Below are 13,989 nucleotides of genomic sequence, written 5' to 3'. Positions count from 1 at the left end.
GAACATGTCGGACAGAGACTTCTGTGATTGTGATGTCTAATGAGTTTTCGGCATCATGTGGCATGAAGGGAGGCATTGTTGTTGCCGGCCCGCCTTGTGGTATTGCGTGCGTTCTTGGACTGGGAAAACATGCTAACGTGCGGTTATGAAAATGGTTGCACGAAACTATCAAAGACACGGTTATATACACCTTTTGTTCTCAGACGACTGGGTTGTGTTAATAAAGATGTCTATTCCCAAAATTTTAGTGCGGACCCTGCTCCAGAAATACGGACCATCCAACACGGATATATCCAGTTTGCACAGCACGAGGTCAAGTCTGTGACGTCATTTTAATTGCGGCCGTTGTGGCATAAGGGTATTCATGCTTTCGGTATACCAGTACGGATGTGGCCTTTTCATGAGAAAGAGAGGTGGTTATTTGCTTGGATTTTGGCTCTTAGTCACAGATTAAATAGTTCATCAAAAAATACGAAGCGGTGTGGTGGGGGTGGGCTACATTACCTGCACATTTACACGATAGTTATGGAAATCAAAGGTGATTTCCTTTACAAGATTTTAGGAATATCACCGAGTGTGCCCACAAGTAAACATCGTAACACGTTAACTAAAAAATTCAATTTCCTAACACTGAGGAAAAGCTTGGATATATGTGTGTGTTAATGCATGCTCGAGCCTGACAACGGGGACTTTTGATAGGTAATGACCTAGAAAAAAATGATGGCAAGTAATTACAGTGACAGTCGCTATCAAGGGGAAGAAATGGTTGAGAGTAAAGGATTGGAAAGAGGGGAAAATGCAGCCTAAGGTACGTCAGTGTAGGCATTGGAACACATACAACAGACCACCTCCACTCATCTCCTCCCCCTTCCGCCAAAAAAATGCACCCATTTTGCTGCTGAAAAAAGTCTTCAACTTGACTATCATCCTTGAAACTCATTTCCTGTTGCTGTGGTAGTGTTGAACACGTTTGAGGGTTGACTCCATAAATGGTGAAATGTTGGGAAATCGTTGGTGGATCAAGTGGGCTTCCAGTGAAGCTTTCAGAAAAACACCTAAAACTGGTGTCATGTGTTCTAGAAAATAAATGTATGAAAGAAAACATCATCATACCCACTTGAAGGAAATACGTTTTTTGTTATTCCTTTGCAAATTCAGTTGCATTTTTTAATATTCTTTTGCTTTATATGCAGTTGCCTTTAAATAATCATTCACAAAAGACTCAACCCCCCATTGCAGTTTTGTTGTTCCTGCCTACTAGTCAAAATCAATTTTGTTGATGGCCTCCCAATCACCCTGTGGGCATAAATTACTTATTCAGAAATTCTTTTATCATGGTTGAAGCAGGCTTTGTTTTAGGAAGGTGATAGTAGGTGTTAGGGATGTATAATAAAGGATAGGAATTGTTGGGAGTGGGAGAATAGAGGTTCCAGTAAATCAGTTTTTTTGTTTTTGTCTGTCTTTGTAAAAATGGTCTTTTTTACCCTCAAATTTGGCTTTCTTCAGATGCCTGTCAGTCAAAATCTCATCACTTATTCTTTCCCTGCACAGCAGTAGCTGTCTCAAATAAAAGGTAAAAAAAAAAGCTGCCAGGAAGAATCCAATTTTGTGAAAAGCACTAACATCGATCAGGATTATTAAGATTTATTCAGATTGTCCAGACACCCATACTGTCCCAGAGATCTTTATAGGTTCTCAGCTCATTTCCAGCCTCAGTCAAGATGATATTGGCTAAAACAGGAAAGTGGTTCTTGCTCAAGATTGATTTCTGTTCTTTGGGGGAAGACGTCAAGTGATCATTAGTGATGATAGCCTATTCGACTAGTTTTGATGGGGTTGACAGTTGGCAGAAAGACTACTTCCCATTTAGGGGTTCTTTTACCAGATTACTGTTCAGGAAAGTGTTATGCTTAAATCGTCAATTCCTTCAGCTTTTTATTTTATTTCAGTGTTATCATGGAAAAGCATTTCCATAGGCACATTATCATGCATAAAATGGATGTGCTCACAAAATGTGTTTTTTTGTGTGTTAAAATCCTTTTGATTTTCTGCTGTTATCTTCACGTGCAATCCAAATTGTTCAGATGTAATTTTTTGTCAATGTTCTTTACTTATTTCAGTGCTTCTAATATATGTAACACATACATATAAATGTAACACACACACACATATATAATATGGCAGTCTCTTTTGCACTGGACTTTATTCTGAGAAGGTATAATTAATGTGTTTTGAGCATGTTGAGAAATAGTGTAGAACTTGCATGTCAACTAATCTCACATTTTAGTCAAATTTTCATCATTGAGGATGTTTTTCTAACAACCTGTACTCTAACACAGACATGTCTGATATTAGCTAATGTGATACAGATGTAGATATTTGCTGACGTGACTATGACATGTCTTGTTTCAGTGATCCTGACGTTTGTCAACTGTATGGATGTGACATGGGCAACTCGAGTCCAGGATATCTTTACCTACGCCAAGATGTTAGCGCTAATCCTAATCATTATCACAGGATTTGTTCAGCTCGGCCGAGGTCAGTTTGTCAGTCACTTGCTCAACTGCTCGTTTGCTATCATCGATAATTTTTGTAGCAGAAAGTACTAATAGTGTGAACATTTATTTTTATTTAAATCTTAAGACTAAATTCCATAGGTTATATAACTATTTTTCTTTCCTCCCACTCCTCCGCACTCACATACATGCCCCTGTGCATGCATGCGCACACACACAAACAATAATAGCTGAAAGTGTACAGGAATGAAGAAATATTTTAAAGTAAATGCAGTCTGTTTTATCATGTTTCAGGTGAATATGAATATTTCCAGAATGCATTTGAAGATTCAAAATCAGACATAGGAGAAATTTCATTAGCATTCTACTCAGGGCTGTTTGCTTATAATGGATGGTGAGTACAAACCTTGGATGTTGGAGGCAGTTATTATCTTTATTTGGCTTTGTTAAATAAGAATTTGATGGTTGTGAAAATATTGTAAAAGAAAGAAAAGCCAGTATTTTCATGTGCTTTGTTTTCTTAGTTCAACAGAAATGTGTTCCTTCGTGATGTACAAAAAGAGAAATTAAGGCCATGTCTATAAGAGAAGTACCGAAACATAATGCATATTAAGTCCAAGCTATACTTTATAAACAGTTTCATCCCAGCAATTTATTTTTAGATCAGAGAAAACAATGTAAGGATTTTTTTTTTCAACAGGAACTACTTAAACTTTGTTATTGAAGAGTTGAAGGACCCATACCGGTGAGTATTCATACTGAATTATTTTATACTGTTGAAGGCTAAGCCAAAAAAATCTCTTATTTCTAAACAACTATAAGATCTGCATTTAATATGTTTCATGAACTTTGTATAATTTAGCCACTTAATGTATATGTTAACCATAATTGTTGACAATTTTTGATAAGCTTCTGGAAAACAGACATTTGGAATTGAAGTACTTGTTTATCTCAAAATACTAAGAGCATTCTGTCTAATGGCACACAGAAAGTTTGTCATTTGTTGACAAGTTCTTTTGTTTTTCGTTTTTTTTGACGTATTGTTGTGAGAGCTTTATGATGCTGACATGCTGCCATTATGGAAAAGTAGCTTGGTAAAAATAGAGGATGTACAATCGTTTTCTGTAACATAAGTGTTTTCGCAACAGTCATTGCTTTGTATACTTTTCACTTCATGGGGCATTATCAGGTAGAACAAATGCTAGATTTTTTAATGCAATATTCATGGACTGGCTTTTTTCTGTGACCTAGCAACCTCCCCAAGGCAATTTGGATCTCGATCATCATGGTAACCTTGGTTTACACATTCACCAACGTTGCTTATTTCACCACTGTTAGCCCGCAGGAAGTGTTGGGTGGTGCTGCAGTTGCTGTGGTAAGAACAGCATGATTAGTTTCCTGACATTAAAACAAATTATTTTACTCAACCGTTACAAGAAAGTTAAAATCAAATTAGTGACCACAAGTTGTCACGTCACAATAAATTTGATGAGAAATATGAAGGTCAAGCAGTATTAGAGCAAAAGTTACTGTCCAGTTTGCGTAGAAGTTGAAACAGCATGATAATTAACAGTTAGCAAACAGTTGACTCACTGAATGCGTGTTGTTTGCCCAGATGTTTTCCAAGCGCCTGTATGGGTTCATGTGGTGGATTATGCCCATCTTCGTGTCCTTGTCTACCTTTGGCGGTGTCAACGGTATCCTTTTCACCACTGCTCGCCTCTTCTATGTGGGTGGCCGCGAGGGTCACATGCCCAAGATCCTCAGCATGGTGCAAGTCCAGAGATTGACACCCCTGCCTGCTGTGCTCTTTATGGTGAGAATGCTAAAAAGTACTTAATGCTGATCTGTGGTTTGAGATGAAACTGGAGAGAAATTAAGTTGCATCGGCTATATGCTGGCTGAACTTCATTCGAGAGGTCGTCATGATTCTTTGAAAAACTCAGTGAATAGTGTAGCTAACCATTGCTTAGAGCAGATACAGTAAAAGTATTAATTTTGAAGATAACTTAGAAGCAGCTTGACCTATGTGTCAAAGATGTAGTAGTGGAAGTAGTCCTGTTAACATTTGAAAAAGAACATTGATTGAGAGTTAATAGCTGAGTATGTGTTGTAAATATTGATTTTTTTTCCTCCCTCTAGGGCTTGCTGTCCTTGCTCTACCTGGCATCCTCAGATATATATGCCCTGATCAACTACGTGGGCTTTGCAACATGGCTATCCATCGGTCTTGCCATTGTGTCCCTCATGTACTTGCGCTGGAAACGACCTGATATGCCTCGCCCTATTAAGGTGTCGCTCGTCTGGCCTATCATCTACACCATTGTTACCATCTACCTGATCATTCTGCCTCTCTATGCCAGTCCTACAGAAACTGGTATGTGTAGCAAAGGAATATGATGAGTTTAAAAGAAAAAGCCACAGCACTGTACATCCAAGCTGCATTTTCTTTCAGTGTTTACTCATGCTGGGTGATGACATAGTTGATTGATGGACAGACGATAAATGTGTGTCAAAGTTATTGTACTGTGGGATTCTTGAATTAATACTTTTCTTGGTGCTAGTTTGTTGAGAGGGAGGTGCCTATTCTCTCTGTCTCATTGTCTTACTTTCCCAGTCCTCTAATGCAGTCAGGTACTCATTTCCAAAAGCTGGGTCAGTTGGGGGTCCAGGCTCAAATGCATAGCTTCTGTCCACTTTCCTAATGTGCATATGTTTGTTTATATCCGTAGATTCATACCTGGTCTCCCAGAATTGATCATGTGTCTAACTTTCCACCTCCTCCCCACTTTGGAAAGAAATGATTATGTCCATAAATATTACGCAACATGTTGATGTATAAATACATCTGTGAAAAATAGTTCAACTGTGTTTATGTTATTGCAGGTATTGGTCTAGCCATAATATGCACTGGCGTTCCTGTATATGTCATCTGTGTGGTTTGGAAGTCAAAACCCAAGGCATTTGACAGATTTATGGGTAAGTACACTCCTCATGGCAGTTGAGCAGATTGGAGTTTCGTTAAGGTCCTGTGAGTCTGTCATCCTAGTGAATCTTGCTGATGGCTTGTTTTGCCCAAAGCAGAAGGTTGGGACTGTGGTAGGCAATTTTAAAGGTGGCTGGGTGGGAGTGGGGACTGGGGGTGAATGAGATAAGTGACAAAACTTGAAGTTAGGTCATATAAAAAGACAAATTGTACAGTGACAGTTACAGAATTTGGCTTCTTCTACTGTATCAGCATTTTTTCTTTTTTGTACAATATGTCACATGAGCAATTCAGAACTTTACATTTGGCCATAACGCATACTAGTATTTAATACTGTTGCTTATGTTGTGAGTTCATTTACTATAAAGTGCTGATTTTTATTCCACTTGACAAATGGTGATGCACAGATTTTAATTTTGCTGTTGATTCTTTGCTTTTGACAGATAACCTGACGATATTTCTGCAGAAACTGTTGATAGTTGTGGCAGAGGAAAAGAAGCAGTGAGATGAAGTTGACCATAAACATAAGAGACAATTATTAGACTGTTCATTTTTAAGTCATTCATTGGGAACAACCTTTTAGCAAATAATTGTGGCAGACTTTGGTGATGGAGAGAAAACATACTGGTGGAGAAGGAATAATGTGTACTTGCAGGCTACGTTTTTGATGTTGCATGAGGACCAAAGGGCGGCAACTCTTGGATTCTCAAGCTAGTCAGGAACTAGGCAGGCAGTTCTACTTAATTTCAGAAAAAATCCTATGGAAGAAAAAGACTATCAGATTTTTCTAAACAATTAAAAGTTTTAAGTAGACCTCTTAATAATTTAGTTTTAATGCTTGCTTAACTGAAATAATTTAAATTCTTTGAGAAAGATCAGATAACCCCCTTTTTTTTCCATGAGGTTCCACAACTGATGTCCAAGTTGTGACTTTACAGATGTAGTATTTAGTCTAATGCACAAACCAGGGTGTGATGTAGTTCACGTAAACATTGGAAGTCTGCTTATCCTCTTTCTGAGGAAGAAGAGACTGGGAAGTAAGGACATATATTGTACATTAGATGGTGTTGTATATAGTATATGTCATTTCTGTAGCAGAAACCTGGGCTGATTGTTGTTTAGGGTCAGATTTGTCAGTTTTGTGGGTGGTGGTGTAAAATTTAGTTTTGCTGCATTTGGTATTGAATTTTCTGGATGTTATTGATCAAATGTTAAAGATGTCTTTGACAAAAGGAATGTTGCATTTATTATCTTTGTCCCATTTCCATGCTGGTTTTTTTATTTGAAAGGTAATGGTAATTAATGTCTATTAATGTGTTTTCAAGCATTCTACAGAATCCTTAGACTTATCTTCTGATGTAATAGAAATGCTGTGTTGAGTCCTTACACCCACTTATGTTTCTGGAGTTAAATATTGTGGATCCAGTCATTGCTAAAGCAGTTTGTTTGTCACATGGTTGTGTGTGTAGCTTAAACTGTATTTTGTTTGGGTGTTTATGTTTGGGAAAGTTTGATGCTGAATAAAAGGTGTGAACTTTCCGTAGTTCTGCTGCAGATGCAATAGCTACGAGCTGTCAGGAGCGTAAAATTATGAGTGTGCTGTGTGAGTGTTTAGATAGGAAAATATTATTGTAGGTGTGTACACACGTACATATGTGTTTGCATTCTTCACAGAGGCATTTAATATGAAAAGTTGCTAAGTTTTATGGAAAATGAAGGAATTACTGTTTTGTTGTAAGAAGTGCTGCATTCACAAATTGCTTATTACCTAAACAGCTACATTTGGATTGAATTTGAGAAGTGATGGTCATTTGTGTATGTTAACTTCATTAACATCCTGGTACATTGTGTACATGCATGAATATGTGGGTGGGCATTTGGCTTTACACATCTGTAATGGACTGAGAGGCACTGGATTTTTTTAATAGTCGTAGTTTGGAGTCTGTCTTTATTCAATTTGTTTGCAAAATGAGCAAGGCCAACATTTTGCGATATGTTATATGGTGTGTTCCTGGTTGTATGGTGCAAAGATTTATGTGTTGGAGTGATGTGTGACATAAGACACATTGTGAAACATAAAGAAGTGTATTGATCATTGAATAAAATTATTTATGACTTAATATTGGAGGCATGGAAAGAGACATTTAAAAACTTTCGGAGTGCATGCTTTTAAACATATACCAACCCGGTTCATCATCTTGCCTTCTCCACCTCTTAATATTTGTAAATCATTACTTCCACTCCCTCCTCACCTCACCCTTAGTAAGGCTTTTTTTCTTTAATATTTAAAAAAAAAATCTTTTAAACCTTACATTTTAATGCTTACAGGGTGCAAGAACAAAAAAAAAAAAGCTCACTTCATCTGATGATTCTGATATGTGTGTTCACTCAAAACTGAAATATAGGTACAGGGTTTGCACCTGCTTGAAGGAAAATTTTTTTCACTTTGCCATCTCATATACTTTCTATGAATCTGGTTAGAGCAAGTATTGTGCATATGTTTAGTCAGAAATTACCATACATTACTTCTTTTCAGAGTAAAAAGTGGGCCACCTAGATGCACTTGCTGAATTCTAATGATTTTTCTGATTAGAAATAGCATTAATATACAACATCATATTGAACAGTGACAATGGGTTGCAGAGAGGCTGGGCAAGAGTGTACATCCATTGACATTTTATGTACAAAGTGGTGGGGCCACAAAGTTCAGTTGTAAAATCCGATCTCATACCAGAGGCAACCATAGAGACTTGTGTACCAGGGCTACTTATAGAGCTGGCTGATTTTTCCTCAAAATAGTCATTTTTCATTATGTTTATATCATGCTCCTCATATTTTTCTTGCGTGTATAGAAACTGGCTTCAAGGTGAATTGGGATTGGTGTCTGTTTTCCTTATTTTTGCAAAATGCTTTGATGTGAGCTATTCATGACTTGTTGGGATTGAATGTCTAACATCCGTAATTTTGTGTGTGTGTGTCTGAGATCTCAGAAAAAGCATACATCTACAGTTCATAGCCTAACTTGATGACATATTTCTGTGTTTTCCTTCCCCAGTTTGATTCTGCTCCTGAATAGTCTCCCCTGAACATGAACTACTTTCAAATGACAAAACTGAAAGTAACTTCTAGATTTGCTTTTGCCTAGAAAGATTTGAAATCTGTTTGAAATGTTGTGTTTCAGGTTAACTTACATGTTTGATTGTACATATAGAAAAGTATGTCATGCTTACTTGCTACAGCTCTCGAGTTAGACATTGGTCTCCAGAATGTTGAAAGCCTCCTTAAAAGCTCCAATAAAGTATATGGTTGAGTCAGTTTTAAACCAGCTGTGTTGTTATTAACCTGGTGGAAACAGTTTTGTACTGGTTAAGGTGGCTGGATCAGTTTGCTAAAAACCATTTCAAGCTATGGAATTCATCAAACTGTGGCTGCGAAGACAAACATTTATACACCTGCGTATCTGGGCAGTCCAGATTTGTTTTATTGATATGCTGTCAAATGGTCTTGCCCCCAATGGCCCTGTGTTCCCCATGACTAATTTACAGCAGAAGCAAAAGTTTGGAGTCCAAGTGACCGTCACGAGACAGAGTTGTATTAAAGAAGGGAATGAGGCTGTTTCTGGCTTTTGCAGCTTGATTGAGAGTATTTTAACATTCAAGCTTGTTTGGTGAGGGTAGTCAGGACTGCCAACAAAATAATTGGCGATTAACATTTTTATATGCAAAGGACAACTTCTATCTCATTTATGGAAAGAAGTAAATAAAAAGACATTAGGCTAATTTTTTGCTTCCTTGTTTTGCTGCGAACCGACTTAAGGAGAAAAAGGCTAAAACTCCTAAGAAGGGAGATAACTACATTTATACATACGGTGGATTCCTTTCATCAAAGCCAGTGGTGAGTGATTAGCCACCTAATAAGGCGTTGAAAGGGAGACTGGGGCATTGCGTGCTTCCCGTTTCTATCTTCATTTTTTTTTTTTTTTTTTTGTGCACAATCTACTTCTCTACTGAGCTTAGTTGCGACGTCTTGCCCCTGTTTACATGCTTCTTTAATGCTGAGGTAAAAGCACGAAAAATGTCCTTAGCAACTTTAGAGTTTTAGTTGTGTGGCATACGTCAGATATACACACACTTTCATTAAGCCATGCACAGATAAAGAGTGAAAGGCACAGAACAGCGATTTTTCTTTATTTGTGTATGCGGCAATTTTTTTTTTGAAGCAAGATAGTATTAAGCTGGGCAATATTTGTTCTCTTTTTATCTTCTGGTCTTTGTTCTTTCTTCCCCATACAGAGGAAACGAAGCAAAAACTGTAAAGAAGGCGTTAAATTCAAGCACTGATGAACTGAAGACTCTTCTGATAGAAATGCATGTATTTTGATTTAGCATGAAGGAAATTAGCCGGAGTCCAAATAAAACAGTGCTAGAGGGATGATAACTAACCCATTTACTCGGTATGTCTTTAAGTTCGTACGTGATAACCCACTGCTCACATTAACAAGTCTCTCTACTCCTGGATAACATCTGCTGATAAAAAGTTCTTATCGTGATTTTTCTTTTTTACTATGACACTTTAGTACAACGATTTTGAGCAGCTGCAGTTGTTGACTCGCCAGGTCAGTTTAGGGGGAGGCCTCTCTAGTACTCTTCTTCTCTACCTCCCTCCTCATCCTCCGTAGAGTCGACGCCGACCTCCTCGTAGTCTTTCTCCAGGGCCGCCAGATCTTCACGTGCCTCGGAGAACTCGCCCTCCTCCATGCCTTCCCCCACGTACCAGTGCACGAAGGCCCGTTTGGCGTACATCAGGTCGAACTTGTGGTCCAGTCGTGCCCAGGCCTCGGCAATGGCGGTGGTGTTGCTCAGCATACACACGGCACGCTGCACCTTAGCCAGGTCTCCTCCTGGTACCACCGTAGGTGGCTGGTAGTTGATGCCCACCTGAAACAGAATGATTGCCACTACACCAAACGCTCGAAAACTTCAGAGGTGGTGATGAAACTTAGGTTATCGACAGCAATGTCAGGACACGATAAAGCTTTACTCAACTTTGCTCAAAGCTCATCAACAAAATTAAATTTAATATACAATATGTATATGTATAAGGTATATGTATACCTTAAAACCTGTGGGACACCAGTCCACAAATTGGATGGAGCGTTTGGTCTTAATGGTGGCGATGGCGGCGTTGACATCCTTAGGCACGACGTCACCGCGATACAGCATGCAGCAGGCCATGTACTTGCCGTGGCGAGGGTCGCACTTCACCATCTGGTTGGCCGGCTCGAAGCAGGAGTTTGTTATCTCCGAGACGTTCAGCTGCTCGTGGTAGGCTTTCTCCGCAGAAATGATGGGGGAGTAGGTAGCAAGTGGGAAGTGGATTCGGGGGTACGGCACGAGGTTGGTCTGGAACTCTGTCAGGTCGACATTGAGAGCGCCGTCAAAGCGCAAGGACGCGGTGATGGAGGAGACGATCTGTCCGATGAGTCGGTTAAGGTTGGTGTAGGTGGGACGCTCGATGTCCAGGTTGCGACGACAGATGTCGTAGATGGCCTCGTTGTCCACCATGAAGGCGCAATCGGAGTGCTCGAGTGTGGTGTGTGTTGTCAGGATAGAATTATATGGCTCAACTACAGCGGTAGATACCTGCAATCAGAAGTAGTGTGTTTTGTTGTGTTTTTTATTACATCCGGGATACTGTGTTGTGGCTGACCAAATACATTCATTTTTACGAATATTTTTAACATTAAAATAATGTTCATGTACCTGTGGAGCCGGGTACACAGCAAATTCCAACTTGGACTTTTTTCCGTAGTCCACAGAGAGGCGTTCCATGAGGAGGGAAGCGAAACCTGATCCAGTGCCTCCCCCAAAACTGTGGAAGATGAGAAAGCCCTGAAGACCCGTGCACTTGTCCGCCTGTATAAGGAACAATCAAGCAGAGAACAACTCTTGATTTATTGTGATCAGCACCTTCGCATGTACCTGTATCTAGTTTTGCAACTGCTTGGACTTTAGTAACGCAAAAAGTCAACGAAGCAGCAGGAACTCACGACTAATGATCAGACCCCTGGCGGCTTTGCTTGCAGACGACTAATCGACATGCTGATACTCAAAAAGGTTATAATGTCCCATTATTTTGAATGTCCCGTCACAGTATTGCTTAATTAAAACTGTCAGCCATTGCCTGCCTTTTTTTCTTGAAACGCTTTTATTCTTTCATTTTAAAACAGAGGATGGGAGCGTAAATCTGTCCATATTCCATGCTGCTTTGTATGACATATACTGTATATATATAAGTATGGGGGATTCAGCAAGTAATTTTAGATATAAAAAAAACAACTCACTAGTTTTCTCAAACGGTCTAGCACCAGGTCGATGATCTCTTTCCCGATGGTGTAGTGGCCGCGGGCGTAGTTGTTGGCAGCATCTTCCTTCCCGGTGATCAGCTGCTCGGGGTGGAAGAGCTGGCGGTATGTACCCGTTCGCACTTCATCTGGACCGATAACGACAAGATTAGCTAATCCAGTAACGTTAAGCCGTCAAAATAATACAGTTTCTATAAAACAATTAATTAAATTTGTTTTAGAACGAGTTTGACAGTAAGTTGATTTACACATGATTTTTTTTTTTTAAGGCATCAAACTTTGAAAAAAAACTTTGGGCGAGTATCTCAAGGTTACGCCTTTTGTAGTCTCTGTGTGACAAGGTTCTTTCAAGATTATTTATTATGGTGTTCTAGGCAAAATATAAATAGAAGAGGGTAGTCTGAGTAAACTGTTTTTTTTCCTTGCATTCACTTACCGATCACCGTTGGTTCCAGATCGACAAAGACTGCTCTTGGCACGTGCTTGCCTGCTCCTGTCTCACTGAAAAACGTGTTGAACGAGTCATCTCCTCCACTAATAGTCTTGTCCGATGGCATTTGTCCATCAGGCTGGATACCATGTTCCAGACAGTACAGCTCCCAGCAGGCATTGCCAATCTGGACTCCAGCTTGACCAGTGTGGACTGAGATTACCTCGCGCTGTTTAAAGCAAAGTTAAGCCATGTTTGATTGTCTTTCTGTGTGTGTGTCTCTCTCTCTCACACAGTGAGAATGAAAGATTCTCCTTGCTTTATTCCTTTATGACTTTTTGCAACAAATTAGGCAAACAATAGGAAGCAGTACAATCAACAATGCACATCTGAAAAAAAAAAACCTTCCCTCCACTAGCTCCGTCAGAATTCTGTTCATCGAATTTAATATCGGTTGGGGGTGAAGAAAACAAGCGGGAAAAAAATGTGATAGCATTTCCTAAATATTTTCAAAACGAAAGACGGGAGTCTAATATTTATACATGTGACATATCGAGAATAAGAAAATAAATCTCTAAATTGTAGCAAGAACAAACGGCCTAAGAGGACGCCATTTTTACATTCAGATCTAATTTTGTTTTCAAAATAGTTTTAAACAGGTTTAAAAGTTGTCATATCGACACAAATATGATTTTAAAATAATAACCGCATCTGTCGGTAATAATTTTAAGCAAATACACACCATGTTTCCAGACAGGAGGGCACCGGTGCAGTCTTATAGGCGAACGTGTACCAACGCTCCAGCTTCCAGCACTCCAGCTTGTAAACTGAAATTGTTCAACCAGAAGCCCGTTTCAGTATGACGTCAGTTTTTGTCTCCAGGACATTCGAACTGCCGCACGTGCTTTGTCCGAGTTCCGCGAAGCATATTTCGTCATACACGGAAACAAGGAAAGATAAAAGGAAATAATAATAAATTATCAATGTAAATTATTGTAATATTACCAAAAAATTGTTTATCATCATCATCATCATCATCATCAATTGGCAATGCCTACTTAAATGAAATAGAAAACCCATACAACACTAAAATCTAATTAGTTTTTCATTGATTGAAAAAGGGAATTAACTCAGTGTGGGTCCAGTTCAGCTTAGCAGAGGAAAGAACCGATAAAAAGAAATGCACGGTGTAATATGGAAAAATAAAAATTTGGCAAAATACAGGGAACGAGAAGATAGTCTTGTCAATATTGTCAATAAGTCCGAAATTCTGCGATGCTCCTATGGTTCCAAGCATTAGACTGCCTGTAGCTAAAGCATTCAGATTTTCATCTGATCTTTCATCTTAAATACACTGCATTTCTCTCTCTCTTCTCACTCACTCCCTTTCTCTCTATCTCAGAAGTTATTTATTTCGTCCTTTTAACATAGACACACACTCTCTTCCACTTAGGTATACGAATTGACCCATGTTTTGCAGTAAATGCTGCAAGTATTTATTTATTTCTTCGTAATAGATCTCTTTTGCCCGCCGTTCTTTGTTATTGGTGAGAGTTTAGAAGACAAATACAAAAATAAGAACGACTTTGTGTTTCTTGAAATAAAGCAGGGAAACTTCTTAATACGATTTGAGTGTGCCTGCGTGAGTGCGATAAAAAGAGGAGGACAAAGAAAGAAAACAGGTCAAAAATCT

The 13,989-nt window shown here is 39.0% G+C and overlaps 2 protein-coding genes across 2 annotated transcripts in view; one reads left to right on the top strand and one right to left on the bottom strand.

The window, feature by feature from the left end:
• Positions 1-8,824, top strand: part of LOC112575668 (large neutral amino acids transporter small subunit 2-like) — a 33,550-nt gene extending 24,726 nt beyond the window's left edge. Inside the window, 8 exon segments of the mRNA XM_025257643.1 lie at positions 2,413-2,538; positions 2,811-2,910; positions 3,217-3,261; positions 3,768-3,891; positions 4,132-4,332; positions 4,659-4,893; positions 5,403-5,495; positions 5,946-8,824. Of these exon segments, the coding sequence (XP_025113428.1) occupies positions 2,413-2,538; positions 2,811-2,910; positions 3,217-3,261; positions 3,768-3,891; positions 4,132-4,332; positions 4,659-4,893; positions 5,403-5,495; positions 5,946-6,007 (986 nt within the window). The 3' untranslated portion in view covers positions 6,008-8,824.
• Positions 8,825-9,672: 848 nt separating this feature from the next.
• On the bottom strand, positions 9,673-13,157 carry LOC112575907 (tubulin alpha-3 chain-like). The gene is made up of 6 exons (XM_025258055.1): positions 13,039-13,157; positions 12,303-12,525; positions 11,846-11,994; positions 11,265-11,417; positions 10,617-11,144; positions 9,673-10,439 (listed from the first exon to the last, which is right to left on the bottom strand). The coding sequence occupies exons 1-6, from the start codon at positions 13,039-13,041 to the stop codon at positions 10,140-10,142; spliced, it is 1,356 nt and encodes a 451-aa protein (XP_025113840.1). The 5' UTR covers positions 13,042-13,157; the 3' UTR covers positions 9,673-10,139.
• Between the last annotated feature and the right edge of the window lie 832 nt (positions 13,158-13,989).

Source organism: Pomacea canaliculata, linkage group LG11 (genome assembly GCF_003073045.1).
Source record: "Pomacea canaliculata isolate SZHN2017 linkage group LG11, ASM307304v1, whole genome shotgun sequence".
Classification (NCBI taxonomy): domain Eukaryota; kingdom Metazoa; phylum Mollusca; class Gastropoda; order Architaenioglossa; family Ampullariidae; genus Pomacea; species Pomacea canaliculata.
This window is presented reverse-complemented; position numbering and strand designations above follow the sequence as displayed.

Bases quoted from the DNA above. Each gene is read 5' to 3' on its own strand.
- LOC112575907 (XM_025258055.1), bottom strand. The intron at 11,418-11,845 runs GTGAGTTGTTTT...TTCCTTATACAG, and splicing joins TAGACCGTTTGAGAAAACTA to GCGGACAAGTGCACGGGTCT. The intron at 11,145-11,264 runs GTACATGAACAT...TTCTGATTGCAG, and splicing joins CTGTGTACCCGGCTCCACAG to GTATCTACCGCTGTAGTTGA.